This window comes from Hippichthys cyanospilos, chromosome 13 (assembly GCF_059441005.1).
Source record: "Hippichthys cyanospilos isolate Australia breed blue-spotted pipefish chromosome 13, RoL_Hcya_1.0, whole genome shotgun sequence".
Lineage (NCBI taxonomy): Eukaryota > Metazoa > Chordata > Actinopteri > Syngnathiformes > Syngnathidae > Hippichthys > Hippichthys cyanospilos.
The window spans coordinates 1,164,930-1,168,767 of NC_142381.1; the positions used below are offsets into that span (position 1 = coordinate 1,164,930).

Consider the following 3,838-nt stretch of genomic DNA (forward strand, 5'->3'; position numbering starts at 1 on the left):
AATATGAATGAAATAGGATTTGGTTCGAATGTTGTATATTTTTCTCTTTTTTAAATCTACCTAATTCCTTGCACGGAAAAGTCAACAAAGTGATGCCAAGTCGTGGAAACTAAACAATTTCAGCAAATAATCAGCAAACGTCGACGACGAACCCGCACAGAAATGTCAACATCATACGGAAGAAACCCGAGTCGATGTCTTTTTTTCCGCGCCCCCAAAAAAGAACTAGCTTGGTCGCCAACTTTTTTTCTTAGCTTTTGGGGGAGCAGAAAAAGAGGCTGATCCGAGCGAGGCTTGCGATTGGCTGGCGAGCTCGCGTGGGAGGCGGCCTGTGATTGGCCGCCCCGGGCTCCCGACTCGCTCCCGACCTGGGCCTAATAACACGCCGGTCTCGGCCAACAAGTTTGCACAACTCGCTCAGCGAACCCAGGAAGCGCACCTGCACGCCGGACGTCAAGCCAACTTTTTTCTTCGACTCGGGGCGCAACTTTTTTTTTTTTTTTTTTTTTTTTTCTTCCCCTCCCTCTCTTCCCGCGCCGTCCGGGTGGAAGCATGTACAGCATGATGGAGACGGAGATCAAGTCCCCGCTGCCCCCGCCGCCCAACTCGGTTTCGGTTCCGGGCTCCAAGGGCGGCGGCGGCGGAGGCGGCGCGAGCGACCAGGAGCGCGTGAAGCGGCCCATGAACGCCTTCATGGTGTGGTCCCGGGGCCAGCGGCGCAAGATGGCCCAGGAGAACCCCAAGATGCACAACTCCGAGATCAGCAAGCGGCTGGGCGCCGACTGGAAGCTGCTGACGGACGCCGAGAAGCGGCCGTTCATCGACGAGGCCAAGCGGCTGCGCGCCATGCACATGAAGGAGCACCCGGACTACAAGTACCGGCCGCGGCGGAAGACCAAGACGCTGCTGAAGAAGGACAAGTACTCGCTGTCGGTGTCGGGCGGGCTCCTGCACGCGGCGGGCGGCGCGGCGGCGGCGGTGAGCGGTCCGGTGCAGGTGGGGCAGCGCGTGGACGGCTACGCGCACGCGCACATGAACGGCTGGAGCAACGGCGCCTACTCGCTCATGCCCGAGCAGCTGGCCTACCCGCAGCACCACGGCGGGCCGCAGATCCAGCAGATGCACCGCTACGACGTGGCCTCGCTGCAGTACCCCATGATGAGCTCGGCGCAGAGCTACATGAGCGCCGCGTCCACCTACAGCGCGTCCCCCATCGGCTACGGCTCGCCGCAGGGCGCCGCGCCCCCCGGCGGCCCCGCCGCAGCCGCCGCCGCCGCCAACCCCTCCATGGTGGGCCTGGGCTCCATGTGCAAGAGCGAGCCCAGCTCGCCGCCGCCCGCCATCACGTCGCACTCGCAGCGCGCCTGCCTGGGGGACCTGAGGGACATGATCAGCATGTACCTGCCGCCCGGCGGCGACGGCGCCGAGCACGCGCACTCGGCCCTGCAGAGCGGCCGCCTGCACGGCGTGCACGCGCACTACCAGGGCGCCGCCGCCGCCGCGGCCGCGGCCGCCGTCAACGGGACCCTGCCTCTCACGCACATCTGAGAAAAAACAAAACGAAACAAAACAAAATAATAACAACGTTGACCGGATACTTGAACTGCGCTCGCCGGACCGCCGAGGTGGCGAACTCCCGGCCTGCGGGCCGCGTCGGGCCCCGAGGAATCTCTGCCTTGGATTTTCACCAATGACCTTGCTTTTTACTCGCTTTATCACACCCCCTTTTCGAGCTCGGATTACAAAGTCCAAAAGCAAATACTACTGTAATATCCGCGGCTGGTAAAAAGAACGCACCCAAAATTTGGGTCGCTTTGACGCCCCTTCCGCAAAGCGACACCCTCAGATTGGTCGTTTTGTGCAAAAGTTGGCTCAAATTCACCCCGATATTGGCTCCGTCCTTTTCCAGCTCCAAAGTAAATCGATACTTTTTGAGTGGAAAGAAAAATGCAAATTTTGCTCTTTTTAGACTGGGGACAAATGTAGTCTCGAAATCACCCAAAATTGGCCCACTCTGTGTATATAATTATATATATTTCTGTTTATAATTATACACTCAACAAAATGAAGCAAGCCCCTACCAAAAATCAAAACATTTTCACACACCTACTTTTTAATGTTTTTTTTTTTTTTTTTTTACATTTTGGGGACTGAGCCGAGAGCATCAAGTCCACCGGATGAAATTGTAAAAAGACACACACACACACACACACGCACACAAAAAGGACGAAGGCAAGTTTCTCGGTCCCAGCGACGACGAGTTGAAGCAATCAGAAGCGACGTGGAAGAATCGGACTTCTCTCTATGAACTTGAATGCCACATTTTTCATGTGTGCGTGAAAAGGCAAGTGGCCTCGTCAAGAGGCCGGTTTATTTCAGAAAAAAAATGTTTACACTTCATTTGTAGAATGTCAGCTGTCCAAACTCGTAGTCCGTTTGCTTTCCTCTCACCCCCCCCCCCCTTTTTTTTTTCTTTTTTAGTTTAAAATGAAATATTAAGACTGTGCCGGTCGCAAGCGCAAGTTTTATTTATAGTCCCCCCCCCCCCCCTCCTTTTTTCTTAGCCTGTGATGTTTTGTCATGTGGAAAATATGTTCATTTGTTTTGTACATTTGTCATGGTTTGTAAAAAATTTTTGGGCAGTGTCAAGTTCACTCGTTCTCCAGAGTGATTTTTTTTTTTAATTTAAACTGACGTTTCTACATATTTTAAGACTATCCTCTGTTCTTAAATGCTGAATAAATTTGTATGAAACACACTTTTAAGACTCTGATATGTGAAACGTGTCTTTCGGTTGACCAATAACAATTTCCTAGTGACAGCTTTTATTAGCTTTTAAATTGGGGCCATATTTGTAAAATATTCAGTGAGGTCTCGGCCAAATTTTGCATATGCTTGAACTTTTGAATTTAGTATCAAGCTATGTGTCAGGTTTGTTCAACTTTGGAACTATATTTTTAGCGCTTTCTCTTGGCGTATTTTATTCAGCGACTGTAGAAGCTATATCGTCTGAATTCATCTTTTTTTTTTTTTTTGCTGGAAAATTGCATCATGATAATGCACATCTGTGTAAGTCTTAATACAATAAAAACATACAATGTTTTACGAAAAAGCAATTACAAATGTTACTGTATGTTCTAATTGTTTTTCTCTTTATTTGAAAAGAAATATGAACTGAAAATGAAAAGTATATTTATGTATATTTCCCTCCCAAAATCCATTCACCTAAGAATAGAGATTCTAATTTACATGACTCGATTCCAAATATCCCCAAATCGACATTATAAAAATCGTTTCGTCTTTTTTTTGAACTTTAAAAGCTATGAAATTTACAGCTAAATTCAAAGCGTAGCAGTTGCAGTCCTCATGTGTCTTTGTGTGAAAAGGCGCATTACTTTTAGTAAATGAACCAAACGTGGTTTTGAATCGAATTTCTTGAAATAGGAATGGAATCGTGAGAGTCGAAGATTCTCATCTCGGATTGAGAGTTGACAGAAAGCACCTGCGATGTGGGCTGCGAGAACAATATAGGCAAATGTTGCTTCATGTTGCAATTCGTTTACTGTTGATTTGAAAAGAAAAATGAACTGTTCCTGTCACAGCATTAGGAAGATCGGAATTTCGTTTGGCAAAGGAGTCATTCTCACGCAATCGCGCAAAAAGTTGCTTCATGTTCCAATCAATTTGCTCTTGATTTGAAACCAAGGCATACACTGTTCCTTTGATGGCATATTAAAACCTGAAATTCGATTCGCCGATACCCGCCGAAGCCCTGTTGAGAATCTCACGTACCCCGGTTTGAAACGCGCCGAGCGCAGTCACCATAAGGTAACGGTCA

The 3,838-nt window shown here is 48.9% G+C and overlaps 1 protein-coding gene across 1 annotated transcript; it reads left to right on the forward strand.

The window, feature by feature from the left end:
- Positions 1 to 384: 384 nt before the first annotated feature.
- On the forward strand, positions 385 to 2,758 carry sox3 (SRY-box transcription factor 3). Its single transcript, XM_088431466.1, has one exon. It carries the CDS (start codon positions 553 to 555, stop codon positions 1,546 to 1,548), a length of 996 nt encoding a protein of 331 aa, XP_088287592.1. The 5' UTR covers positions 385 to 552; the 3' UTR covers positions 1,549 to 2,758.
- Positions 2,759 to 3,838: the final 1,080 nt, after the last annotated feature.